This window comes from Pleurotus ostreatus, assembly GCF_014466165.1.
Source record: "Pleurotus ostreatus strain PC9 chromosome Unknown scaffold_10, whole genome shotgun sequence".
Lineage (NCBI taxonomy): Eukaryota > Fungi > Basidiomycota > Agaricomycetes > Agaricales > Pleurotaceae > Pleurotus > Pleurotus ostreatus.
Window position 1 is genome coordinate 664,206 of NW_023503165.1, and position 25,128 is coordinate 689,333.

The 25,128-nt window shown below is 50.5% G+C and overlaps 10 protein-coding genes and 1 non-coding gene across 11 annotated transcripts; 3 read left to right on the plus strand and 8 right to left on the minus strand.

Annotated features, from left to right (window-relative positions):
- Nucleotides 1-820: 820 nt before the first annotated feature.
- PC9H_001959 (uncharacterized protein) lies at nt 821-3,696 on the minus strand (the record flags this gene model as incomplete). Its single annotated transcript, XM_036771605.1, has 5 exons — nt 821-1,243; nt 1,308-1,661; nt 1,824-2,766; nt 2,824-3,627; nt 3,677-3,696. The coding sequence occupies 5 exons, from the start codon at nt 3,694-3,696 to the stop codon at nt 821-823; spliced, it is 2,544 nt and encodes an 847-aa protein (XP_036626226.1).
- A 1,026-nt stretch (nt 3,697-4,722) lies between these two features.
- On the minus strand, nt 4,723-7,282 carry PC9H_001960 (uncharacterized protein; the record flags this gene model as incomplete). The annotated part of the gene is made up of 9 exons (XM_036771606.1): nt 4,723-4,941; nt 5,045-5,558; nt 5,627-5,811; nt 5,901-6,139; nt 6,201-6,274; nt 6,333-6,348; nt 6,409-6,466; nt 6,533-6,952; nt 7,010-7,282. 9 exons carry the CDS (start codon nt 7,280-7,282, stop codon nt 4,723-4,725), a joined length of 1,998 nt encoding a protein of 665 aa, XP_036626227.1.
- Nucleotides 7,283-7,978: 696 nt separating this feature from the next.
- On the plus strand, nt 7,979-10,337 carry PC9H_001961 (uncharacterized protein; the record flags this gene model as incomplete). Its single annotated transcript, XM_036771607.1, has 9 exons — nt 7,979-8,093; nt 8,154-8,257; nt 8,312-8,588; nt 8,639-8,793; nt 8,842-8,951; nt 9,008-9,152; nt 9,205-9,509; nt 9,573-10,026; nt 10,089-10,337. 9 exons carry the CDS (start codon nt 7,979-7,981, stop codon nt 10,335-10,337), a joined length of 1,914 nt encoding a protein of 637 aa, XP_036626228.1.
- Nucleotides 10,338-13,700: 3,363 nt separating this feature from the next.
- On the minus strand, nt 13,701-14,584 carry PC9H_001962 (uncharacterized protein; the record flags this gene model as incomplete). The annotated part of the gene is made up of 6 exons (XM_036771608.1): nt 13,701-13,885; nt 13,948-14,088; nt 14,150-14,241; nt 14,293-14,353; nt 14,414-14,485; nt 14,542-14,584. 6 exons carry the CDS (start codon nt 14,582-14,584, stop codon nt 13,701-13,703), a joined length of 594 nt encoding a protein of 197 aa, XP_036626229.1.
- A 110-nt stretch (nt 14,585-14,694) lies between these two features.
- On the minus strand, nt 14,695-14,772 carry PC9H_001963. Its single transcript has one exon. It is a non-coding gene; the product is annotated as a tRNA-Gly (tRNA).
- Nucleotides 14,773-14,867: 95 nt separating this feature from the next.
- Nucleotides 14,868-15,987, minus strand: NAM9 (mitochondrial 37S ribosomal protein nam9; the record flags this gene model as incomplete). The annotated part of the gene is made up of 3 exons (XM_036771609.1): nt 14,868-15,383; nt 15,436-15,882; nt 15,940-15,987. 3 exons carry the CDS (start codon nt 15,985-15,987, stop codon nt 14,868-14,870), a joined length of 1,011 nt encoding a protein of 336 aa, XP_036626230.1.
- A 258-nt stretch (nt 15,988-16,245) lies between these two features.
- On the minus strand, nt 16,246-16,773 carry PC9H_001965 (uncharacterized protein; the record flags this gene model as incomplete). Its single annotated transcript, XM_036771610.1, has 3 exons — nt 16,246-16,295; nt 16,351-16,388; nt 16,454-16,773. 3 exons carry the CDS (start codon nt 16,771-16,773, stop codon nt 16,246-16,248), a joined length of 408 nt encoding a protein of 135 aa, XP_036626231.1.
- Nucleotides 16,774-18,627: 1,854 nt separating this feature from the next.
- PC9H_001966 (uncharacterized protein) lies at nt 18,628-19,085 on the minus strand (the record flags this gene model as incomplete). Its single annotated transcript, XM_036771611.1, has 3 exons — nt 18,628-18,677; nt 18,742-18,779; nt 18,835-19,085. 3 exons carry the CDS (start codon nt 19,083-19,085, stop codon nt 18,628-18,630), a joined length of 339 nt encoding a protein of 112 aa, XP_036626232.1.
- Nucleotides 19,086-19,941: 856 nt separating this feature from the next.
- PC9H_001967 (uncharacterized protein) lies at nt 19,942-22,858 on the plus strand (the record flags this gene model as incomplete). The annotated part of the gene is made up of 11 exons (XM_036771612.1): nt 19,942-19,956; nt 20,019-20,192; nt 20,245-20,341; nt 20,394-20,539; nt 20,592-21,155; nt 21,208-21,440; nt 21,492-21,931; nt 21,985-22,403; nt 22,472-22,638; nt 22,702-22,708; nt 22,763-22,858. The coding sequence occupies 11 exons, from the start codon at nt 19,942-19,944 to the stop codon at nt 22,856-22,858; spliced, it is 2,358 nt and encodes a 785-aa protein (XP_036626233.1).
- A 267-nt stretch (nt 22,859-23,125) lies between these two features.
- Nucleotides 23,126-24,023, plus strand: PC9H_001968 (uncharacterized protein; the record flags this gene model as incomplete). The annotated part of the gene is made up of 4 exons (XM_036771613.1): nt 23,126-23,400; nt 23,472-23,641; nt 23,708-23,902; nt 23,956-24,023. The coding sequence occupies 4 exons, from the start codon at nt 23,126-23,128 to the stop codon at nt 24,021-24,023; spliced, it is 708 nt and encodes a 235-aa protein (XP_036626234.1).
- Nucleotides 24,024-24,163: 140 nt separating this feature from the next.
- On the minus strand, nt 24,164-25,106 carry PC9H_001969 (uncharacterized protein; the record flags this gene model as incomplete). The annotated part of the gene is made up of 4 exons (XM_036771614.1): nt 24,164-24,496; nt 24,551-24,687; nt 24,748-24,840; nt 24,893-25,106. 4 exons carry the CDS (start codon nt 25,104-25,106, stop codon nt 24,164-24,166), a joined length of 777 nt encoding a protein of 258 aa, XP_036626235.1.
- Between the last annotated feature and the right edge of the window lie 22 nt (nt 25,107-25,128).

Here is a 25,128-nt window from a genome sequence, read left to right on the forward strand (position 1 = left end):
TATACCAGTCTTACTTACTTATTCTCTGTAGCTGCTTCACAGAATCCAGAACGAGCTGGGACACCATCAGGTGGGTGATATGCTTGTCTTGAGACCCATCTGTTGTTCATACATCCCATTTTAGGGCCACCAGGCATTAAAGGCCAGTCCTTCTATCTTTATTTCACCTTGTATTATTGACTATTTTTGTTACAGCAGAAAGCCTTGAGCTCAAGCCTCGTGATTTTTTACTTCACATTACCTATGTTTTGAACACCATCTCTACATTCGGGAAGGCCAGCTGTGAATCCTTCAATCTGTTTATCGCACACTGCAGGCCTTTACTCTACAACCACGGTGAAAAACCAAAGCCAGTTGATGAAAAAGCCGATGCCCATAGACACAAGCACTGTCATCACGAAGAGGAAAAGGGACAGTCCTCGCTTGATATGATCCTTGGGCTACATCTATTCTTCCGAGGTTCAGTTGTGGAGGAGGAGAAATGACAGAAAGAGTTGGAGGAAGGGTCAAAGCTCAAAGCTAAGGAGAGCTCCAAGCAAGTGGTGAAGGCATGGCTCTCGGATAAAGCCAATGCCGTATGAACCACAAGTTATTTTATAGTGTATTTTTATGTATTCAAATCGAAAGTGCGTGTCAATGTTGTATTTTGTAGATGATTAATGGTCAAAAGTGATTGTCACCATTATATTGTTGCGAGATGGTGGTCATATCTGAATCTGACATGGTAATGTTTGAGTTTACTTGCTACAAAACACATTTATACAAACTGGGGTGTGGTGGTGGTGGTGGTGGTACAAGTCCATATAATGCACGAGCGAAACTACGAGCCATCTGAAAATATAGAGAAGGGCCGACTGAGTGAAGCCGGCGATGCCAACAGTCCATTTTTGCCGAGGCTGTCCTCAGACTTGTGCTGGGTACCGCCGGTCAACGTGGTAGCCGAAGTAGATGGTCGAGTATGAGGTTCCGCATCAGCGTAGATCTTCATCTTATCATAGGTGTTATTTGAGGGAGGGAGGGCCTGCTGCCCGCTCTTTGGAGTCGTAGATGTAACAACAAATCCTGGAGGTAGCTCGTCCGAGGGGAGCAGGATGACGGGGCTGTTATGAGAGGCAGCATCCCTATTGTTGTGGGCATCGTAGCTCGGGGGTAAGGCATGATGACTAGCATTGTCGGGTGTCAACAGTACGGGGTCTATGTCTATCTCGTCGCCATCCTGGGAATGCCCGGACGGAGAGTGGGACTGATAACACATATCAGCATCAACTGAACCAGCTCTCGGGTGAGACGCAGACGCAGAGACTTACCGGTGGTTCAACGCTGATCTGAGGCACCGTTGAATTCGATGCAGTTCGATTCGTGAGCCGTTTTTGGAGCCACTCGAGTGGCGAAGGGCGATGTTGGTGACCTTGATTCTCGGGCGATTGTCGCGGGAATGGTATTTTCGACTGCTGTGGTTTGTCTTGGTATAGTATGGGTGGTGGGGGGTGGATATGTTGTTGCTGCTGCTGCTGCTGCTGCATGATACCTGCGGCACTGCCGAGAGACAATGGCTCCGGCATCACGATACGCTTTGGACGGCGAGGTCCGCGTGGAGGGCTCCGTAATACTGACGGATATGGGTCTGCATCGGGGGGCGCCAGCGCAGGGGGATCGGCTCGCTAGACGTAGCAGAAAAAAAGCAAAATATGTTGGTTTGGTTCTCACTAGTAATCGTGAAAGACGGGGAATCCAAAAAAGAAGAGTAAGAAACAACAAAGCAACAACAACACGGCGCGAAAAGGGATCAAAATCATCGGATAGACAAAGAGTGGTCAACGTACCGATTTCCCTTTTGACGCTGATGAGTTAGCTGACCGCCATTCTTCTGTTATCTCCTGGCTTGGGGTCCGAACGACTCCCCTCCTATCGGCTGGATAGGGTGGAAAGGGTGCTTTCCTGGGTGCGGGTGTAGGTGTCTGCGGTGCGCGTCTTCCATATTCTTCCCTTCTTCTGTCGTAGGCATCTCTAGCACCAGCCTGATCGATCGGTCTTACCTGCCCTGAGGGTCCATTGATGGGGAAACGCTCTTTGTCCGCCGAGTTAGGCGGGCTGAGGATATCGAACTGCGAGATGGACGCAGAGGACATAGTAGTGGCCGGCCGAGGGACAGCATAGATTGGTGTGGATTGGCGTTGAGTTAGATTTACATCTGACCGTTGCTCTTGCGTGGTGCGTACGGTGCTGCGGCTTCCGGAGCGCATGCGACCAGCGGGGACAGATGTCCCGCCACCTTTATCGCTATTCTCAGTATCCTCTTTGCCATCTTTGATGCTCGCGGCCATCGTTTTAGGCGTCTGGGATAGCTCGTATGGAGCAGGAAGATTGATCATGGAGTCGCTTCCGAGAACGGGAATGAATCCGTCTGGGGGGATGACTGTATTGCGGCGAGAGATTGATGGGGCGGTATCGCGAGGGGGTTGAGGTTGGATCGGCTGTTGGTCTCGTTGTTTCGATGAAGATGCATGCTGCGGAGGAACCGATGAAGAGATGGGGGTTCGACGAGATGACGAAGCTCTGGGATCTAGAGGTTGGATGGACTCGGGACTCTTGGAGTCAACCAGAATAGGCCGTGAATACGAAGGTGCACGTCGAGTTACGGAGGGAGCTATCGAAGTGGCTCTGGAGGAGGGGACGCGTAGAGGGACTGGCTCAGCCAATATTGGGATGTGCACTGGATCGTTGTATTTACTACGCTTTGGGGCACTGGACAGCGAACGGTCGGATCTGGAGAATTTTGAGTGATCAGTAAGACGTTGCTTGGTGCTAGAGGTAAGAGCGTACTTTGAGTCTGCTGAGGTCGGTGTTTCATCGTACTCATCCTCTTCATCCTCCTCATCTTCGTATGCCTCGTTCCTAGGGCGCGTACTCAGCCGCTCTAAAGCCAGTTGTTGTCCTTGTCGCAACCCTTGTCTATACCCCTCTCTCCTCCCCTGTTCTATAGCTTGCCTCACAACGCTCTCCTCCTCCAACTTCCTCGCTCGCGCCCTAGCCCTCGCAGCAGCCTCTTCAGCATCCTTCTTCCCCTTCTCCACCTCGTCAACAATTCTCTGCGCCCGCAGAATCTCATCTTGCGCTCTAGCCAGCTGCGCCTTATACAGTTCCAGCTGTGTATTCAGAGTCGACACCTGCGACGTGACTTGAACTTGCTCGGTGCGGCATTTCGTCAGAAGGGTCAGCGCTGAAGCCAACCTTTCTTCGGCTGTTCGTGAACGAGTGACCTCCGCAGTCAACTTCTCGGACGTGAGGAGAAGGAGCGAGTTGAGTTTCTGTACTTTGGCTTTGGATTTCAAGGATGAGTTCGTTGATGAAGAGCTAGGGTCGTTGTAATGGTGATCGGAGCGGTGGTCTGAACGATGCGAATGAGAGCGTGATTCTGAGTATTTACTTCGAGATCGGTGGGTGGACTTGGAGTGGCTATGATGTCCATCCGTGGTCCGGCCAAGTAGCTGAGCGTACGTACGAGCTGTTGGGGTATGTCGATTGGAACGGTGGTTCTCGCCACGCTCTGATGGGGAAGATGGGGGAGTAGCTGAGTCAACCTCTTCCGCGTGAGGGTGGGGGTAATTGCTTGGACCTGCAGTATGTCTAGTTTCGTTAGATCCAAGTTAGCAGGACAAAGTCATGAACAACGTACTCTCCGCTAAAGTAGTCCATAGTGAGGGTAAGGGGGAAGTGATATGTGGAGTTCGATGTGCAGAGTTAAGGACGATGGGGTTCACGAGCCTCGTGTGCCGGGCATGGCGATCTAGATGAAAGCGATGGTGAGGGGTGATAAGAAACAATTCCACCGTTTAGAGTGGGAAAGAGACGACAAAGGTAGGTTTATAGGGCTTACCAAAGTGAAATGGTTCAGTTCATAAGAAGCACACTCTTGAGTATTAAATGATGGTTACCCCCTTCCATTCGAAGGAGCCGCAGTCTATGGTCAGTATATTGCGGGAACGAGTTCCATGCGGAATACGCGCGAAGTTGATATCCATTCCCATTGTTCGCCATAGTTTCTTCGTCGGGCGAGCCACGCCACATACACGTTCAACTGATCCTCGCGATTGCCTCGTGCCCTGTAAGTTATTCGACGCCTCATGTTCTGGTTCCGTTGAGCCCTTACCCTTATCACTGCTCGGACACGTTATGTCACAAAGCGATCATGGGGTACGATTCCTACAGCTCGCTCATTGACGCTGTCCGGCCAGCGAAGCGAGATTTCAATGTCTGTCATCCAAAAGAACCATCAGAGCGACGGCTTCGAGAAAATTCATTAGCGCCATTACGGAATATCGATTGGGTTAGTTTGCGTACTTACGAACTTATACATCGGATCCATATGGGCTATCTTTCTTGCCGAGTTGTTGATGCTAGTGGGACAAGTCGGGCCGAACAAGCAGTTCCTTATGCCATGTGACATCGTCGCGTCGCGTTAAGCGCAATATCCAACATATACGCGTTGTGTCAGGGTACTCTGTCATCACATACACGTATCGGAGAACAGTGTAAGGTTAGATTTACCAATATCGTGGCCTATATTCATCGCTATCGAGCGAGGCGCACTCGCGATCACATTGTAATGCATAAACATCGTCCATGGGTCGCAACTCCCTATATGTTAGATAAGACAAAACAGAAATCTTCCTTAAGCTCGAAAGTACCTCAAAGCAAAATAATGCTGCCCTTCAATTTCCCTCACCGTGTTTCCACTTTCTGAGCGGTCGGGTCCCCCTTCCCCTTCCCTTTGGCTTTATTCTTGAACTTCCTCTTCCGCGGGGGCGCGGATGGAAAAGCCACTGGCACCAACCCCGCAACCATCTCATTCACCGTCTTCCCAGCGTCCAATTCTCTCACTGCATCCCTGCACGCCTCTATAAAAATCGGCACGCGTTGCTTGGTCCCCTGCACCACATTCTATTACAGATCAACGATTCACGATTCGCAATTGCGATTGAGTTCAAGTCAAAGAACGTCAACTCGCCGCGCAACGTAACGCAAAGAAACTGAAAAGACTAACCTTATTGCGTATGAAAGGATCCACAACAACGAGTTGGTGCCACTTCCACTGGTCTTCATAAGCAGGTAGCTGGGTGACAACGTTCCCTTCTGCAGTAGCGCTGGCCGCAGCAGCTCCATCGTTTTGGGTCTGGGGTTGAAGAACACCTTGCGTAGATTGGGAAGCAGCTGTCGAGGAGCCACCCGGAGCGTTCGAGTCGAGCTCAAAGGCATCGCCTGCGTCCGTTATATCGATGACCTCATCATCCTCCGCCTCTTCTACTTCCTCAACTTCCTCAGTCTTGGGCTCTTCCGCATGCGCCCCCTCGACCTCCGTAGCTAACGCTGCCCCCTGCCCTTCGTGATTTTGCCCCTGCTCCTGCTCGAACTGCTGAACTTCCTCCGCCGATGCTTTCCCTTTCCCCTTCTTCTTTTTCTTCTTCTCTGGCTCCTGCATCGGAACCGGCCTTCTCACAATCCCTCCCTCGCGGATGACAACCATCATTTCCGCATAATCAAACTCCCTGCCCCAATACCTACACCGCCCGAGTGCGCGTCAGGATTGGTCTAGACTGAGCATTGGGGGAAAGGTACTCGCTTGAACCAGTCTTTCATCAAGAGCTCGATATCATTCTGGACAGGCACGGGCACCGCCGAGCGGGAGTCATACCTAATATCACACTTGATGCGTTTCTGTTTCTGTCGAACCCAGAAAATGCTGCCTTCGTCCTCACATTTCGGGTCCAGAGGCTCCAAGTCCGCTTGTAAATTCGGCAGCAGCCCACGCATCTACATCGCCATGCCCGCATTAGCATCCGACCTTTACTTCTCAGTCTTCGAGTTGCGCAACCGAATGTACCAGGATTTGAGACGCGCACCTGCAAGAATCCAATGGTCATCAACGCAAGCGCATAGCTACTAAACGTCCTCGGCCCCATCTTTCCACTCGGATTATTCAACCCCAGCGGCTTCGCCCACGCCTTCACCGCGAACAGCATCGGGCGAAGTACCGGTGACATATCACAGTAGATCTTCAGCATCCGCGAATTGATCAAGCCGAGCTGGTCGTTGACGTTGATGTCGCACTCCATCCCCGTAACGGGGTCTAAGAATTTGACTTGATGCACGTGGTGAATGCTGTGCGCGAGCATACACTTGGGGAAGAAAGAACTACTAACCGATCGGGACATTGGCTGAGGGGATGGCCAGCACGTTCTTGTAACCTGCATCCCATAAATCTTTCCCTAGCCGCCTACATACAAGTACTAGGTGAACGACCGTCAAAAGAGCAAGTCAATGCCTACACTGACCTGATATTGTAGATAGCTGTATGAAAAATGAAGTCAGAGTCTGTACTGGTTCACTGAATGTTATTGGTGTACTTACAGGGAAGCCAATCCCCGCGGGATTCGCTGGGACGAAATCCGGTCATCCGGTTCCGATCCTATTCGAAAAGAAATCCAACATTCAACACGACACACTTCCGGCCAGCAACCAGGAAGCAACTGACCACGATGACCAAATCCAAATCACTCGACGGGGAAGCCACACCATAATGCCCGCTCCCGAACAGCTCCACGCGAAATTCATTTCCAAACTTCCAGTTAACGAATCCATTGATACGGCGTAGGGTTTCCCTTCGTAACTCCTCCGCACCCTGAGGACGTTTAGTACGTTGAGGAGGTGGGCGGGTTTGTTGTGGTTGCTGCTGTTGTGGCAGCCGTTGAATATGTGGTGGTGGTGGGCGGCGTTGTAACACAGATCTTGCGTGCTCCATAGCCCGAGAAACGGGCGAGACTGCTCTTGGCACATCGGGTTGGTATGTACTGTGAGGTGTTGATGGTGATGGAATGGACACGGGGCTGGGGTTGGGGGGTTGTCTGTATGGACGACCTTGAGGTTGGTGCGAAGGTTGACCCGCAGCTGAAGGCTGATTCGCGATCAAGGTTCATCGACCACCCCAAAATCAAGATGAAACGCGGCTCACATTGTTCCTCCAATGTTGATGTCCACCTCGAGGCGCTTCACCGAATCCCTCTCGCCCACGCCCTCGCCCACGGCTTGGGAATGGCCCGACGTTATTATTCACATTTACTTGCTGCGTTTCTGATTCCATACCTGACCCCGAGGCGCTTGGAAGAGGGGGAAACAGGGGGTAGGATTTGTTGCGATTGTTGTTACTGGCATCCTGGCGGCGTCGTTCTGCCGCCTCGTTAAGTGCACGAAGAAACGGGTTCGGTGGTGCCTGCTGTTGTTGCATGGTAGGAGCAGTTCGACGTTTGGCTCCACTCTTCTGTCTCGGGCTTTCGACGGCGCTAGATGGAGGTGTCGCTTTGCGTGGTGATGACTGCTTGAACGAAGCTGGAGAGCGCTCTGAATGATCAGAGCTTATATGTGCACTGCGCACGCCCAAATGAGTCCGGTAACGTGATAATCGTGGGTGCGTCCTCCGGGTAAAAGGGAAACGGGATATACAAGCAGACCTTGTAGTATCCACAGACGTGTTCTTAGAAGCTGAACGAAAGCAAAATCAATACTGGGCAATCAAGGAATAGAAGATCCCCTTCAGTTGCAAGGGTGCTCCTAGATCACTGCGAGTCTGGGTAAGAATATTGTCTCACCTGAAAGCGTCCCAAAGGCCTATACCCTTCCTGAGCTACAAAGTGACATGGGAGTGGTTGCAGGATATGGACGCACGCAGGACGGACTACTGGGGAGCAAGGTCGTTACTGGAACGGTTTGCAGCCAGTTTTGTGTTGATTGTCGCGTTATTTGGGAGAAAGATAGCATTCATCCGCCCACGGTGCTCAGCGACCGTTGCAGCTAACTGTGAGGCGAGAAGCGCGTTCAGTCACGTGGGATCTGTTCCAGCAATTCGATATCTCACGGTCACTCAAAGCTCCAATTTCTTTGAGACGATACCAGTGGTGACCGGTGACCCTTCAGTAATTCGACCATGGCTCAACAGCGTATGCCTCTATGGGCCGCAGAAGCTGACATCGAGGAAGACATCCACGATGTCGATCTCTCACTAGCAATTGGGAACTATGGCCAGGGTGCCTACGATGAGGGTAAGCATCCTAAGTGAACTGCAATCTCGGATGTCGTGCACCCATTAACTGCTGCGTTAGCCCAAATTCAGCCTACCCAAATAACAGAAGCTACTCTGATGGCAGTTCAGCAACATATGGCGCAGCAAGCGGCGTTCTCACAAATACCAGACGCAGTGAAAAATGTACGTTTCACTATAGACTAATGGATTTGTGACTTAAATACGTCGTATCTCAAGTTCATAATTCACTTCCACCGCGCCGTTCTCGACAACAACCTTGCTGAGATCACCGTCGCATATGAGAGCGGCTGGAACAAGTTCACCGAAAAGTTCTACGCTAAGACGGAATGGCCGGAGGCAGAAGTCATTGCACCTCTCGTGAACGACGATCCCATATTCCTCATCCTCTATCGCGAGCTCTACTACCGCCATGTCTACTCTCGTCTGTCACCAAACATCGACGATCGCTTCCACTCTTACGAAAACAGCTGCGAATTGTTCAATTACTTGCTCAGTCAGTGTCAATCATCGTAACTCGACCTGATTTCTTGAACGACTGCTTAGATTCGGACGGACCCGTAAAACTTGAACTCCCGGAGCAGTGGCTGTGGGATATCATCGATGAGTTCATCTATCAATACCAATCCTTCTGCGCATGGCGCTCCAAGGTCAAATCAAAAACGGATGATGAGCTGGGTCTACTGGCCGAGGGAGGAGGCGTACGTACTACTATTTTCTGCCCTCGCTATATTCTCATCCATAGCTAGGTCTGGAGCTCTTACAGCGTCCTCAACGTCCTGTACTCACTCATCCAAAAATCCAAGGTCAACGAGTACATCACCGCCCAGCAGGCTGGAAAATCTCCCGAGGAGATCGCGTACGTGTTCCCTCTGTCAACACGATAAGCCGTATGCAACTGACAGTTTGATACAGGGAGATCGTCGGCGAGTATGGTGTTTTCCCTCTCTACCGCATGCTCGGCTACTTCAGTATCATCGGACTCCTACGCGTGCACGTCCTCCTCGGTGATTTCACGCTGGCGCTCAAGGTCATGGAGAACGTTGAACTGAACCAGAAAGTACGCGCAACCGCACATGCCCTGACCGCCTACTAATACAGTCCTTCACCAGTCGCCTTTTACCCGTGTAACGGCCTGCCACGTCTCTACGTACTACTACGTATCCTTCTGCTACATGATGCTCCGCCGCTACCCCGACGCCATCCGGACCATAGTAACGATCCTCAACTTCATCATGCGCATGCGTCAGTACCACACCCGGAGCTACCAATACGATCAAATCAACAAAACAGGCGACCGAATGTATGCTATGTTCGCCATGTGCAATGCTCTGTCGCCCAGCAGGTTGGACGACAACATTGCCAACATCGCAAAAGAGAGATACGCTGATGCGTATACGAAGATGGCTCGTGGAGGGTAAGAGACCGATCGTGGGCTTCGGGATGCCAGATACTGATTCTTGTATGGTGACATTTTTAGTGACGATGCGCTACCGGCATTCGAGGAACTCTTCATTCACGCCTGCCCGAAGTTCATCACTGCCAATCCCCCACCGTACGACGATCCGCAAGCCCTCGCCGTCCTCCTCTCCCCATCCTCCCCATCCCCCAACACCCCCGCCCCCTCCGTCCAACAAGACTCTTCGCAGCGCCACCTCGCCCTCTTCCTCGCCGACGTAAGCGCGTCTGCGCAAGTCCCCACACTCCGCAGCTTCCTCAAGCTCTACACCAGTCTCGGGACATCCAAGCTAGCCAATTTCCTGGACACAGATGAGGAGGAGATGATTCAGGAGATGATGGTTATGAAACAAGCCAGTCGGAGCGTGAGCAGGGTGGTAGGTGGTGAGGGTACTCACTCGGGGACAGGCGGTTCCAAGGGGTTGCTGGATGGCGAGACAATATCGACGAGCGACCTAAATTTCGTCATCGACGGAGTAAGCATCTTCTCAGTTCTCCATTACGCCCTTTCCAGTGACTGACTTTTCCTCTTTTCTAGAACATGGTGCATATCGCGGAATCGACCATCGGGCGTCGCTACGCCGGTTGGTTCATAAAAAACACCGAACGGGCCCAGCGTATCTTTGACGATCTGCGGAATATGCCTCTACCTCAAGCAAAATTGACCGCTTCGGGGGCGACCCCGGCTCCTACAGGCGCACACGGGGGTGACGGAGGTAGGCAACAGCAGGATGGTAGACGAGGCGGTCAGAGAGTCGCATGGGGAGGTGTGAAGGTGGGTGCATAGAAGCGGATGCGAGGTTGACGCATCGTATACCGTGCTGTATAGGTGTAGAGTAACCAATTTATCATCTCAACTATTTGACAAATAGAGTGTCCTTAAGCTTGTGATCTCCTGTAGGCCACATTGTACAAGCAAAATGGCGATCATTATGTTGTAACTTGGAGGATGATTGGTACGCGGTGTAATCTATCTCCAGCGGGTCCTCATCTACTTTCACTATTTTCTGTCTTGAAAGTTGTGTCACTTTGACTGTCGACCATTGCCTCTATTCTATAGATAGGATTGCCAAAGGGACCTGCAATTTTAATATCACAACCCTTTGACTATTGTCAGCGTAGTTTCGCCTCTGTGATCTGAGGTCTGGATGTTATGTAACACCAATGATTTCCAGTGACCCCAACTCCTGGGATGCCACCCAATATGCCACTGGCGTTACATGGCCAATGACACGGTCTCGGCCCCCAATTCCGGTAATCCGAGCTCAACAATGAAAGGTACTGTAACCACAGCATTCAGACACAATACACTCTACAATAGCTCATGCATATGAGACATTGGCCTTAGGGATTGGTTTGCTTGAGCCATGCCTTCACCGTGTTGAAACTGAACCGTATCCTCAGTGAGCGTAGGATGCAAACTATGTATATTGATATGTACCTGAACCGTATCCTGATAATAACGGTCAGTTACAGTAGACAAGGATTGACAACATAACTTTACCTCAGTGAGCGTAGGATGCAAACTGAGGAAAGTGAGGGTGCGACCCATCCTGGGAAGTAACCCCAGAATGACTAATACGGCACTAACAGAGATAACCAACACACCGCTTGCTTGGAGCTCTCCTGAGCTTCGAGCTTTGCCCTTTCCTCCAACTCTTTCTGTCGTTTCTCCTCCTCCACAATTGAAGAACCCCAGAAGAATAGATGTAGCCCAAGGATCATATCAAGCGAGGACTGTCCCTTTTCCTCTTCATGATGACAGTCTTCATTGACTGGCTTCCATTTTTCGGCATGGTTATAGAGTAAAGGCCTGTGGCATGCGATAAATGGATTGAAGGATTCACAGCTAGCTTTCCCAAACGTAGAGATGCATGTTTGAAATGCAGGTAATGTGCAGTAAAAAGTCAAGAGGCTTGAGCTCAAGGCTTTCCACTGTAACAAAGATAGTCAATAATGCAAGGCAAGAGAAAGATAGAAGGACTAGCCTTTGATGCCTAATGGCTTTAAAAATGTATGAACAACAGATGGGTCTCAAGACAAGCATATCACCCACCCGATGGTGTTCCAGCTCCTTCCCAATCCCGTGAAGCGGCTACAGAGAATAGGTAAGTAAGACTGGGATAAAGCCAGATCACAGATGCATACCCAGTGTCACATCATCTGAGGGCTGAGAGGAAACTGGGAAGGCTTGGAAGGGCATATAGCCAGGTCAGCCTGAACCATGGGCAAGGTCTGAGTGCTGGTTGTGAAGCAATTCATATCCCTCAAGGAAAGTGTGAGTGGTGACACAGTAAGTATCACTCCCTATGTGTGTGTCTATATGTATGTTGGTGGTGTCAAGGTATGTATTGGATGTCTGGATTGGCTTCATTAGCCTCTGGTCAAAGCAAGATGTGAACATGTACATACCTTGAGAAAGCCCAGTGCATACCAGTCAAAGGATGTGTGATGATTTGCACTCGCTAATATCAGATTGCCAGGGTCATCTATATCAATAACCTGATGGCCAGCTGCACAAAGGATAGTTTCCAAGTACTATGGAATCATTGACATGTAAGGTTCACAGACAGAAAACAGTGACTGACCTGGGCTCCTTTGGAGTGTGCAAACATTGCATAGACCAGGAATCAATTGGGAGAACGGGCAACCCCTATAATACTTCACAACCTGCTCTTGAGAGGTTGTCTGAAACAACGATGCATTGGAGTTGTTATAGGCGCATCCAGGAGGCCCCTTAGGAGCTACTAGGGGCGCATTCACGTGCGTTCCCGGCTATGGGCTTGGGCCACGTATACATGTGGCTACTCGGACTTCTTGAATTACAGACTAAGTACATATTCAAGCACACTGTACTTATTACGACCGGACTCATTGCTGTTTCATGAATGTGCAGACACTGCGTGTTCCCCAGTATATATTCCTGTACCATACATACAGTTACCTTAGTTTGAATATTAGTTCCTTATCCGCACTCACACCCTTGCCTCTTCATTGAGGCCTCCATCTCACTCCCCTCGCCTCCACTTGTACCCTTGGTACCTGCGTAGGAACCCCCTCCAGGAAATACAGGGCACGTGGAAGCCTGCCACAGGGCAGGAACACTCAGAACGTATGAGGACCAGTGTTTGTATACTTGTAAGTAGTCGTACAAGTTAGAGTTATGGAATACAACAAAACAGCCTTAAGTACGACATGATCAGGTGATCATGTGACTCAGGGGACAGGAGTAAGTACCGCCGTACTTACAGCATGCAAGAGTGTGGGAGGCGCAGCCAGTAGCTGAAGCCAAGCCTGTATGTCCTTGCATCCTTGTTTCCCCTCCATGCCTCTACGTGGAACCACGCACCCACGGGTCTGCGTAGTCCCGAGCCCCCCTGCGGGTGTGGCTCTTAACAGGAGTGGATGGCATGGTTTCGAGTCTCTGGGTTGATAAAATTGATGTCTCCGTTGGGTACGAAGGTGTAGGAGTTGCCGTCCAAGACAGAATTGTTCATATTGCATTCCACTTTGCCTTGGACTGTATCGAGTTTGAAGAGTCCACCCTCAACATTGCAGGCAATGTATGCAACGAAGCGAAGCCATTTCCGTGGCTTAAGAGAAAAAGAGCATATTCTATCAAGGGGTACACTGAGGAGAAGCAGATTGTGTGGTGCCCTACCGACACTCGTTTCGACAAGTAGGTTGATGATGGAAGTCATGGAGTAAGTCTCGACGTCTCCTATAACTACCTATAACCCCTAGAGTAGGCTCGTGACCAGGTTGTCGCTCAAAGAGGAGTTTCATAGATAGGACGGTCACCGGCCTAAAGACTGAGACCCCCCACATCGACCGGTCCTCGGGGTAGAATACATGTTATTCCGTTCTAATGCTACCTGGATCGTGTCAAGAACGTTGGGCTGTGTTAGTTATTCCATCACTCATCACGCACACCAGCAGCATTATCACAACATACATTTTTGCTTGGCCTAGCCTACAGCATGACGGAAGAACAGACAAAGGATATCAAGAAATAAAGGTGGGCAGCTTGAAGAAAAAGGCAACGAACGGGAGGGACAAACGAGCGGAACGATATCAACTTTGGCCGCCTCGGTGACGTGCCAGCAATCGTCGCGGGCGCGAATGACATCGACGACGAAGGGTTTACTACTTACTTTTCGTATTGGAGAAACTCGCTATCCCGCGCGGCACCGCCGCCGAAATTGTACCCCACGCCGTGGCCGAAGACGCCCGCATTGGGGTTGTACCGCGAGAGCGGGCCTCTGAAGATATGCTTGCGCCCGCGGGCGTTCTCCGTGAAGGTGAAGCGGACCGTGAAGAGTGTGATCAAGAAACCTGTAAGAGATCATTCTGAGTTAGAAGAAGGCTTTCCGTTGAAATCAAGACGGGGCTCGTACATAGAACCCATTCAACCCAGACGAATGCCTTGAGCGCCTGGAGGTTCTTGCACCACGCCTTGTCTTCAGAGAACTCGGCCGGGATGGTGTCGCACTCGAGGGGGACGAAGCGCCAGCGGGAGGTGGAGAACGCGTTGAACGCTGCAGCGATCCGCGATTACGCACATACTCGGGGACAAGTCCATCGCGAAAGCGCACTCACCCAACCAAAAGACGCTCAATATCGCAAACAGAGGAATCGTGAACTGGGGCCTGCCCGAGTAATTCTCCACAATGGCGAAATCAATGATGAACCTTCGAAAGCCGACGTCAGGATGCAAAGACAGTAGTCGGGTGTGAACGTACAGGGCTACGAGGATGACTAGAGTCGTAATGGAAAGACCGAGGGGGAAGAGGTCTGCCATGACTGCGTTGGCAACCGGCCTCAGCACCACAACCAAGCTCGCAAGTCCATTGGGGAACTCACAGAAGTATTCCTGGAAATCATTGACCTTTACTGAGAGCGCGAGTACGACGAGGTTGACCACAAAGAATGATACTGTCGTTGGTCGTTGGAGCTATATTGAAGATGGTATGGTGGGGGATGTTACGCACGATGAGCAGCAAACTGCTTGCGACCGACGGGAGACAGAGCCATAATTAAAATAATAACGTTACACAGAAAGCGAGGAGACAGAGAAGTGGAATCATATGTTTGCTCCTACGTTGCTATGAAAAGGTTCCACGCAAAAAAAGTTGCGTATCGACTGCATCAAGCGAGAATTGAACTCGCGGCGGGTCGATGTTCGATGGCAACGACCCAGGTTACCACTACCCCATTGATGCGATAAAGGGATCAAGATTGCCTCATCTCAGATGAAACTGTCTTCATGGAAGGTATTTCCAGACTCTTATAATAATATGTGAAGATAAACCCTAAGTTAGTGTCTACGGCGCGCCAATCTCTTTCCGAGACGCCGTTGGGAGACTTGTAGCCTCTTGGATGCACGGTGGTCTTCCTTGTCATCCATTATCGCCAACGCCCTGTCCTCCGGCATCCGTGCCAACTGCGCCTTGCTTCGAACCCTTGGTCGGTTCTTAACATACCACTCCCAGGCGAACCGCACGATTTCGCCATCAGCAGCGTACGGTGTGGGGATCTCCGAGTACCCTGGTCGCGCGGTGGGGTGGCGGACGTAGATGGCGGAGCACGTCTTGAAGTTCGTTTCTATGTACGCTGGAATGAACATCCATGGGGAGGCGTATGGGGGGAGGTAGAACGGTGTGAGGCTCCGGTTATCCTCACGGGGTGCATCGGTGACGGCGCTAGAGGGTTGGTCTAAGAGTCTAGGGAGCGGTGTGTCGTGCGCGCCAGTTGGTGTCTTGAAGAACCGAATAGCGTCGGGGTTCACGGACACCATGTCCCCAGGTGCAAGACGGGTATTGGCGTTTTGATGCTAGAATATCATTTACACGGAGGTCAACTTCCGAGATAGCAGTTTGGCGCACCTTCTTGCCGTTGAGCATGACATCTCCGTGAATAACCAAGCGGCGCGCCTCGTAGACGCTATGCACGAAACAGCAGCGAAAGATGAACACGTCTATCCGTCTCTCCACTTCCGAGAACATCAGACTCCCGACCGGCGCCATGCCTTTCTTTTCCACTTCTTCCTCCAGTGCTTTCTCCTTCTTTTTCCGCAGTGCGAATGCCTCTAGGTCCGTGCTGTCGTCCCCCAACACTTTTCGCCGCGGGCGTACATCCGGGAGTGTTTCGGGAAGGTACCACCGTTTGAAGATTTTCTCGTTGATGTAGTCGCCGTGGTATGCCCGCACAACGGCCTTGGAGACCCAGCGCTGTTGGAAAAGGGATTTGTGGGTACGAGTGAACTTCAATTCGTCTGCGCGAGAACCTTTGGAACGCAACCAAAGATTGTACAGGTTCTTCGGTGTCCAACTCTGTGAAACGATCCGTCAGACTCCATATTCAACAAGAAAGAAGGGTTGAGCACGAACCATACGAGGCAGAGCTCGTTTTATCGAATATATACCCGCATCCTTCATTTTGACAATGAACTACAACTCAACGGTAGGTGAAATAGTTGAGGAGTCGAGGCGCCGACACGGAACGATCGTGAGAAATTGATGGGATTACAGGGATATCCTATTTCTACAAAGGGGCCTACTCGACCAGTAGCTAGTCCTTCACTCCCAGTGAATCGACACCTTAAATATAGTGGCCAAATAAATACAATAATCATCCCAGAATTCACTATATGGCCGACTGTACTCGGTGGTACTTGTCCGCCACAAGTCCACCATTTACAAGAGGCTCAAATTGACAGGCGAGCAGCCAACGGCGATGAGACCATCTGTGAAATTATCAATAACGATGCAACACACACAACGTAATAATCTTCAACGTACTGAAGTGGACATTCTCACAGCAGGCGGTTTGAGCCGTGCTGGAGCAAGAGTGAACGGTTTAATCAGTCTTGCCTCGTCTAACATGGGCGTCGAAGGGACTTACCAGGAGTTGCCCGACAGGAGGAGAGGGCTACATTGAATTCCAACGTTGCCAGTCAAACCCCCAATGAGACCCTTGACGAGACCAAAGTGCTCCAACCCAAGTAGAAGGTTGTTGACGTGTGGTTGCGTGCTATGTTCAACGCTGTTGCAGCATTGGACCTTCCCGGTGCTGCATGACCCGACTGGGGCTGCAGGGGCGACCAGGGCAACCTTCCCGCTGCTGCACGTCTTGCTCGTCCGGCAGTCGGCTGTGGGGACAGCGGCGGAGAAACCGGCGAGCGCGGCGAGGACAATCGCAATGGTGGCGGATTTAGCGAACATTGTCAGTGAGCAGGGGATCCAAGTGATTCAAGAGAAGTACTTTGGAAGGAAGCTGGTGTAGGAGGGACCTGGCCATCTCCTCCTGAATTCCACCATGCTTTTGAGTATGCGGAATCTTCTTCCATTTGACGTTGTGATGGAGATTGACATTTTGGCCAGCGCACCTTTGAGTCTGTTAGGGCCAGTTTATTGCTGTTTGCAGAATAGTTGACCCAGCGTGATTTTAGCGCCACACACACAAAAATAGTCACGACAGGTAGGGCAAAAGTTTTCACTCATATCTCCCTCAATTCTTATTGTAGAGCTTAGACTCAAGTACGAGCCTCATCCCCTGATCAATCCGCATAGGCACATATAGAAATCTCGTTATTTCACCATGTAAATAAAATGAAGGTCCAAGGTGGCCATTTCACACTTATTGCAGCTAAATCTAAGTGAAAATATATCATAAAGGACTAATGTACAGATATATGGAGGCATATGTAGTAAAAAGTGGTCTGGAATGTGCCGGGGAGCTCAAGCATTGACTAACGACGCTAAGGCGGGACAAAATATATGCAGCGGAGTTATATACATTTCCCTACTTTTGCCATGGTCAACAAACGCGACAAGGCGCGATAGGCGGCGAAGAAGAAGGACACAGCAGCCGCTAAGAAGTCAGATTCAATCAAAATCAGGCTTCCGGCAGTCGTCCGGCGCAGACCCAGCCCTCGCCACAATCCGTTTCTGCGAGCTGTGACTGACTCCAGTGTAGAATTTGATGTTCTCAGGCATAAAACGGCACATATGCATGCACACATTGGTCCATCGGAGAGATTCTGGGACCAGTGTGCCTCTTTCCATGGACCGTTTATGAGTGGCTTCGTGGAAGCTGGAAAAGGGACTTTGGAAAACTCTCAGAATACTAGATTTTATTTACACGGTGAAATAACGAGATTTCTATATGTGCCTATGCGGATTGATCAGGGGATGAGGCTCATACCTGAGTCTAAGCTCTACAATAAGAATTGAGGGAGATATGAGTGAAAACTTTTGCCCTACCTGTCGTGACTATTTTTGTGTGTGTGGCGCTAAAATCACGCTGGGTCAACTATTCTGCAAACAGCAATAACGGTTAGCGCTGCAGGCGGACTCTATACTTCCATGCTAACAGGGAGTATTCATCCGTCGGGTTGAACCATAGGGTGAGTCTACTCCAGGCAGCGTCCGCTGCGCTCCACAGAAGCCATGTCATATATCTTCCATGGTATAGCGGACAGCTTGTTGCCAGCGATGTTCTTGAGGTGTCATATAGATTCTATGTCATAGATGATCTCTGGTATGTACTTATCTGTTGAAGAAGTTCAACGTGAAACGTGCATGATGGAAGCAAGAGGCCGCGATAATCGAGGCTGGTATTTTGATCGCTGCTGCGATGTACATTTCTTCATGTAAATCGGTCTGAGGGAATACGGTCTGCTATTGTACTCAATTGTCTACAACTAAAAGTACTTGTCATTAGACGGATCGACCTTGAAAGCTGTGCTGGACCGCGCCCATCTTGCCGCCTCTCATCGTCTGATCAATAGAAGGACCGGGCTGAACAATACACCAACAGGCCCACGCATCTCTTCCCCTCATCTCGTCAGAGCTTCCAACGACGGCATCTCTGCTCGGCAGTTGCATCCAAGTTGCCTCAACACGAAATGGCTGGACAAATTCATCTCCATACAACTCAGACCTCACGCGTGCAAGTTGTTTACGGAGGATTATTTGTACTTAATGCCAATAAAAATACAGGAGTAAGGAGTGTGGCTACAACGGAGTTTAATCCATTCTGTACAAATGTCCAGGATCGTGGTACTCCGAGGACATCTAGAGGACGCTAAGGTTGACGGGTGTGCAGCCAACAGCAACCTTGCCATCTAGAGGAGAAGCAGGCGTAAGCATACTGAAGAAGTAGAAAAGGAAGTAAAGGGAGGGTCCCACCGAAAGTGACGTCGTCGCAGCAGACGGTTTGAGCGGTACTAGAACGTAGTGAATACCAAAGCCGAGCACGACAGCTAGATATTGATAACATACCAGTCCGTGCTGGAAAGGCCGATGGGGCTGCAATCCAAGCCAATGTTCCCCACCAATGTCTCGATATCCAGGCCCACAAGACCCGAGCCCCTCGCCAAGGTGTTTGCGTGAGGCTGGGTGTGGTGCTCGACGCTGTTGCAGCAGTGGACCGGCCCGGTCGAGCAGCTGTTTGCGCCGTGGAGCGCCATAGGCGAGGCCGCCACCAACGACGCGAAGGCGGCAGCAAGGAGAACCATGGATTGGCAGTACATTGTTGTTTGGGGAATGATTACTCCTGTTGGGGTAGCAAAGGCGTTGGATGACCTAGCTATACCGCACAAGCTTTAGGTGTTCTTTAAAGGAAAGGGAGTGAAGGACAACGGGGAACTTCCATTCAATCTGTGAAGCCATTGTTGTTAGCATAGCGAAAGCCAAGAGCTGGTCTGCACCGGAGCTACTAGTACGGATGTTAATTTAGATGACAGTGAGAAGGTTGGCGCCCCGAATAGTTTTGGAGAGGACTCCAATCGACGAAGGGCCACTGAACGGGTGCCAGCGAAAGTACGACATGTCACCTTCAAGGCATCCACCGCTTCGGTCGTCACTCACTTTCGGTGCGTGCGCCGGTATAGTATGGTGCACTGTCACGATGCACGATGGATACGGCTGACCCCTTCGACTCTGCAATCATATTTCGGTCCTGAGTTCGGGAGTTTCAAACTTGGTAGTATATGGAGCTTCCTGCGTTAACCTTTTAGCTATGCCGAATTACATAGCAACTCGCTTCAGCTTCAAGGTTCGGACTTTTCAGGTTCGATTCTTCGAAGGCGTCGACGACATCGTGGGCACTGTGGTCGCTCAGTTGGTCACAAGTCACGCGTCAAGGAGGAAGTCACGCCCGCCGTCGTGAGAGCGAACTTCGCCGCGCCGACGGTCCTTTGTGAGTTCTCCCAGTGATGGACCATTACTCCCGATCTAGCGGCAGAAAAACTGAGACAATTATCTCGCAGAAAGAATACTCAAAGGCAAGCTCGAGGATAGTTCATTCTTCCCAATACCAATACCGACCCTAGGTCACCACGCGACGCGCCAATGCAGAGATAGATGACGGTGATCAAATCTACCGTGATGGCTATGGGACAAGTGAGTAGACCGCATATGTTCTTGAGGAAGACTCGTGTTGACTATGTCGCACAGATGAACAGTCCTTCATCGCCGAAACCTCGTTCGTCCGAGCACCCTTAAACTCGCGAGTGGTATCGAACCAAGCAGCACCGAAGCTCAAGGGCAAGGGGAAAGCAAAACAGGAGGACCTAGGTCACATCCCGCTGGAAATACAAGAGTCATTCATATTGGAGGACTTGCTATATGTACTGATGGTGCGAGAGTTCAAACGCCTGCCGTTATGACACTCATCAATCTTTGCGACAGGGTATCGAATCGACATATATTACATTCCACACCGACCACACCGTCGAGGATAACGATCCTCTTAGGGGCATACGATTCGCGGTGTCTCCGTCCCTAGGCGCGTCTTAGGCCCCGTTTGTGGTTGGACCGCTAATCAACAATTCGTGTAGATCCATCCTTGCGAGACTTGGTTGAACGTATACTACCACTTGGGACTTATTATACCGCTATATCAGCGTTTGTGGAAGATCGAAGCCATTTGGATTTTGGACTGGTCAACCACGCATTATGTGCCGCGATACGCGATATGCTGAAGGCTCGTGTTCTATTCCTTGTTGCCCAAATATTCCCTGAAGTATTGGCATTAGGATTACCAAACACTTCTCTCTCAACTTGAACACGCGTTCAACACGTCTCCCCAGTTTTCTCTCCAAAAACTGTGGTTTTACATTCATCCGACGGTCCATACGCTTTCGCTCATCTACCAACTTGTGCTTGAATTCTGCACAGCCGACGACCCCGCTGCTGACTCTTCCTCCTCGTCCTCCGATGAATCATCCGTTGACCCAGAAGAAGAGGCGCGAAATGAAGCCCTCGGCTTAGGTGGGGCTAAGCTCAAAGCTGTCCTGTCCGAAATAGATAAAAAGGGCATCGGCAACGATGGCACTTCGATATCAGTCAAAGGAGGCGAAGTATTGAGTATCATTTACGATCGGATGAGGAATATGTCAGGAGATCCAACAGCACTCTCGGTGTACGGAACGTTGCTTCAAGCAGCTGGAAAACCCTACATATCCATGCTGAGAGTGTGGGTTACGACTGGCCGTTTGGCAGACCCCTACGAGGAACTGCTAGTCAAAGAAAGTAAGTTCATTAATCGCGGCATTCTCGAGTCGGACTATACGGATGAATACTGGGAACGCCGCTACACAGTATGTGAACCTCAACAGCACATTTTTGCCTGGTGTGCTAAAAGTCACGTAGTTGCGCGATGGATCTACGTTGAATACAAAACGCCAGCAAGCCGGAGTACCTCCACCTCGGACACTTGGCGGACGATTGCCTGGAGGAGCATGCATTCCCCCTCTCCTTGAAGGGTGGAAACATAAAATCCTTCTTGCTGGCAAGTATCTCAACGTCATACGCGAATGTGGCATCGAGATCAGCCGGAACACCTCTCAAACAGACGTTGACGATGTGTCAATGGAGGATGAGAGGTATGTGGTTCTGGAACCATGAAACTTACTCGTGTAAACCAACCATTCTAGTTTCTATCAGTTCCTGCAGGATGCCTACGCCCATGCGAATCAAACTCTGCTTCAGCTGCTGGTGAAGGACCTGGAACTTATCCCTCGTCTCCGCTCGCTCAAGCGGTACTTTTTCCTGTCTCAATCCTCATTCCTTACGCAACTCCTCGACCTAGCCCACTCGGAGTTGCGCAAGTCTGCCAAATCCGTGTCGATTGTGAAGCTGCAAAGCTTGCTCGATATTGCGTTGGGCGCGGAAACGCAGGGCGAGGATGCCTTGTACAGGGAAGACGTGAAGGTCATCATGGCAGGGAGTGGGTTATATGAGTGGTTAATCAAGGTCGTTAGTGTTAACGGGTCCATTGGCCCGGAGGAAGGAGAGGGTGGAATAGGCGGTATACCCCTAGATGATCATAAGAAGGAGAAGGATAGGGATAAAGACGAGAAGAAACCGATGCAAGGTATGCTGTCTGCTACACTTCTCTTCCGAGTTCATTAGTATATGTCACTTTAGCGATTGATGCCCTTGCGCTCGATTACAACGTCAAATTCCCTCTATCTTTGGTTGTCTCACGCAAAACCATCCTCCGATACCAACTTCTCTTCCGTTTCTTGTTCCATCTCAAGCACCTTGAGCAAGCATTATCATCTATGTGGATAGAACAGAAGACTGGTCCTTGGCGCCGCCCTTTGCCCGAGCATCGCGATTTCGAGCAATGGCGACTACGCGTCTTTCTTTTGCGAGCCCGGATGCTGTCGTTTGTTCAGCAGATTATGTGCTTCGCGACCTTCGAAGTCTTGGAGCCGAATTGGCGCGCCTTGGAGGAGAAGCTCAAGAAAGTAACAACGGTGGATCAGCTACTGCGAGACCACGTCGATTTCCTGGATACATGCCTGAAAGAGTGCATGTTGACAAGTTCCAAGTTGCTCCGAGTACGTATTGTGTTCAACACTCTTATCTCCGCTGACGTCGTCGACTTCTTCCACTTATTCTCTTCAAGGCTTACTCTAAACTCATACTAACGTGTTCTACGTTCGTCTTGTACACCTCGTCGTTCACGAAGTCGGCCAACCAAGCTATCGCGGATATAGAAGCAGGAGATGGTGATCGGGGGATGGCCAAACGATGGGATGTTCTCGGAAAATTCGAAGCTAATTTCGATTGTTGGTGCGTTTTCTTTCTGATATCGTCGATTTAAGGGATGTGTATTGAATATATTGCATTGTTTAGGTTTAAGGTAGGCGCGATCACAAGAAGCGAGAGGACAGATACTAACGTGTGCTGGCCATAGGTTCACCTCGACTGCGTCCAGTTCTATGCTTCTAGCGAGAACGTGTCGCTCCTTCCGCTCGTCGTTCGCCTCAACAGCATTAAAGCACAAAGTTGAACTGAGGTAGAAGGCGGCTAGTGTATTGTTATTGTCTTATTGATTTATGCTCTCTCCGCTATATGCACTTGTGTAGCTATCTGAATGTCTGAATTACTATCGGGTTGAATGAGTGATATTGATGTTGCCAGTGTCTATGGTTGCGCCGCAGTCGAGCGCAGTTGCTGCAACGGACTCCGGTGGAAGTAGCAGTTCGTGTCACGTGTAGGATGGAACAGCTTGGTGAACTTGACCGCTACGGTCGCTCTCCTCCTTCTGCATTTAACCATGTCCTTAGCAAAACTCACCTCAACATCAACGCAGACGCTGTCGCTACTGCTGGAGCGACAGCGGCTCCAGACATTCCCTGCGTTCTCAGCGTCATCAGATGCCGCCTCCGACCCATTGCATCTGCCACAAATCAGGAAAAACATGGGTCAGCTGAGGGCCGGGATACTCGACATGGAGGCCAAAGAGGGACGCACCCAATCAGCCCAGCTGCTGCGCAACCAGTATGGGAGGATGCGAGCAATGTTGGGAAATGATGCAGGTTTGGTGGAACCGTGAGTCTCGAGCCTCGAGCAGGTGTTCAGTGCTCTGCGAGGGTCGGTTCACTAATACGGTGGATGCGTAGACTCGATAATCCGGAGCCGTCGACGTCGAGGGCAGAGTCTGAGCTCCCTTTGATTCCCCCGCCTCCACCCTCAAAGGACACAGAACCCATTTACACGCCTTACACGGATGACCCACAAGGGGACGCCGATCCTGGCATCATGTTGCAGACCCAAAGACGCCTCATGGATGGTAAGTCCTGTCTTACGGCCGCGTGCTAGGCTACATTCAACATATAAACTCTTCCTTGTTCATTAGAGCAAGACGAGCATCTTGACCGTCTATCTCAGTCGGTTGGGAGACAACATCATATATCCCTCCAAATAAACGATGAACTGGATGTACATACGGGGCTGTTGCAAGAACTTGATACTGACTTGGACCAGACGGGGAACAGACTAACGAGCGCGCGGAGACGCCTTGACCGGGTGGCCCGCGGTGCCAAAGAGAACAGTACGTGTACCTTTAGTTCATCGTTTATAGCACAATTTATGTCTTGGAATTAGGTTCAGCCATGGCCATCGGCTTGCTTATCCTCATCCTACTGTTGCTGATCATCATCTTCAAAACGTGAAATGCATGCCGCACCTTCTACCCAGCATACTATATCGATATTCATGTTATACCATCATCTCGCTTTCACTCGCATACTGCATTGTTTGTCTAATAATTATCACTATTTCATATCTTGGAAGTCATTCTCGCTTTATCCACCTATCCGGAATCGACACCTAATATCTTCCAGAACGCCTGCCCAATCACACTGACACCGTCGTTGCGCCAATCTTCCCTCTTTCTATAATCTTCCACCACCGATTCTCCGATGACACCGTTCTTCGAACGTGCTTCGACGATTGCATTGACGATGGGCTTGGTGAACTCGGGGTGCCCTTGCACGGTGATTATGCGTATGTCGGTCAAACCATGGCTTCCTTCGTCCGAAGCGTACTGTACCATCCCCTGGTTGTAAGTCACCTGCGTAGACCCAAGAAGCGTGAAGCCAGGCGGAACGGCGGGTACGTGATCCCTGTGCATTTGGTGGATATTCTACGTAGCTTTCAGCCCATCCGTCAAGAGCATGTTGAAGCGAGTTGGACTGACTAGTTTCTGCACACCAAAGATGTCTCTCCCAGAATCTGTGAGGTCTACTTCTGTGATACCGACTTCCCAGCGTCCGCCGTTTGGCACGCACTCCCCGCCGAATGCTCGTCCCACAATCTGGTGCCCAAAACATATCCCTGATTTATTGCCGTTCAGGGATACTCCAAGTGTACTGTATTAGCATGATCTGCACGCACCAAAGATCTTTGCTTTGGGATACTTGTCCGGGATCGAGGCGACGAATGCAATCAATTTGTTGATCCATTCAAGATTCTCGTAGGCCGACGCCGCTATGAGACATAATAAGTTCGTCGGTGCAATAGGGAAACAAGTGATCCAGACCTGAACCAGTTATCATGAAGGCATCATATTCTTTATCCTCTAATGGGTATTCTTGCTTCTTAGCAACATCGTAGGGATCTAATGTGAATTCGACGCTCGTGTCGGGCAGAGATGAAGCAAGAAGAGCGGAAAAGATTCTATGATAGTCCCCATGAGACGAGAGCACTGCTGATGTGGGCGTATCGCAGATCAAGAGGGCGAGAGACTTGGTCATGGAATGCCAAAAGGAACAAAAA